This window comes from Chiloscyllium plagiosum, chromosome 46 (assembly GCF_004010195.1).
Source record: "Chiloscyllium plagiosum isolate BGI_BamShark_2017 chromosome 46, ASM401019v2, whole genome shotgun sequence".
Classification (NCBI taxonomy): Eukaryota; Metazoa; Chordata; class Chondrichthyes; order Orectolobiformes; family Hemiscylliidae; genus Chiloscyllium; species Chiloscyllium plagiosum.
In genome coordinates, this window is record NC_057755.1 from 7,406,009 (window position 1) to 7,407,415 (window position 1,407).

General features: G+C 51.1%; 1 protein-coding gene across 1 annotated transcript in view; it reads right to left on the minus strand.

Moving 5' to 3' along the window:
* Window positions 1-193: 193 nt before the first annotated feature.
* LOC122544118 (beta-crystallin A3-like) overlaps window positions 194-1,407 on the minus strand; it is a gene marked incomplete at its 5' end in the record, with an annotated part of 2,639 nt that continues 1,425 nt past the window's right edge. The window contains 2 exons of the mRNA XM_043683157.1: window positions 194-401; window positions 1,028-1,170. Of these exons, the coding sequence (XP_043539092.1) occupies window positions 254-401; window positions 1,028-1,170 (291 nt within the window). The remainder of the gene's footprint in view (window positions 402-1,027; window positions 1,171-1,407) is intronic.

A 1,407-nucleotide genomic window follows, 5' to 3' on the forward strand; every position in this document is an offset into this window, starting at 1 on the left:
GCATTAGCCCTTCTTCAGGAACTCTGTGTGTGTTTAAAGTACACTGACAGCCTCCTGTCCACGGGTTCAGTTCCTGACCTCCTGAACAGGTTCTGACAAAGCCAATGTCCAGCCAGGCATCTGCAGCAAGCAGGGTGGAATGGGATCTTTCTGTGCGGTTCTTACTCTAGAGAAGAGAGCAGTGGCCAAGTACTGATAAGAAACCACCTTTTTATTGAGCTGAATTTAAAAGCAGCGGATTGGCTGACAGCACTCAGTGTATGACCCTGCGTATGGATTGGATTTGTGGAGTCTGACTGTGCGATCCCCATTGCCTCCAGTGTTTGAACTCTCCGGCATGTCGATCGTATTCCATAATGTACTGGTAACCACGGTAACCCGGAAACTGGTAACACACCCAACTGTGGGGCAGGTCAAAGAAAAGGCAGATCCTTAGCAAAGGAGCAACTCCAACATTTAACAGTTGACCTTTCACCTTGTAACGGTGCGGGGTCAGAGACTGACACATCACCGAGGGGAGGGTCAAGGTGTCAAACATACAACATTGAACAGTACAGCACAGGAACAGGCCCTTCGGCCCACCGTGTCTGTGTCAACCATGATGCCATCCTACCCATCTCCCAACACACGGTCCATATCCCTGTCTGTTATCGAACTGGCTCTTAGACATTGCCATCGTATCTGCTTCCCACCACCTTCCCTAACAGCATGACTCACCACCTGTACACCACCCGCTGTGGAAAAAACATACGCCCTCCAGTTCCTTTAAACATTTCCCCCTCTCACATTAAACGTACCCCCCACCCAGTATTAGATACTTCCAACCTGGGAAATGGACTCCAACTAACCATGTTCGCTCTGACCTTTCACCCTCAGGACAGTAACTGAGGTCAGGCTCTGAATTTTCACCCTCAGGACAGTGACTAGGGTCAAGCTCTGACCTTTCACCCTCAGGACAGTGACTAGGGTCAGGCTCTGACCTTTCACCCTCAGGACAGTGACCCATGACTATGAATCAGGTACTTACGCCCCACTCTTTACAAACATGGATCCCACGTTGCTGTTACACCAGCCCATGGCCTGTAGTGAAGGGTAATCCTCACATACATCTGCGTGCTCTCCCATGAAGTTCTCCCGCTCATAGATTTCCATACGGGAGGCAGAATGGTTCTGTTAGAAACAGGACAGTCACAACCTTACCCTGACTGACCCGTGACCCCATCTTGACCCTGGATTACATCCAGACCCCTGATCTCATTCTGCTCCCTGACCTCATTCTGCTCCCTGACCTCATCCTTCACTCCCAATCCCAGCCTGACCCTGGAACGCATCCTACACTCTGATCACATCCTGACCCCTGACCCCATCCTGCCCCCCACCCCATCCTGACCATGAACCCATCCTGAC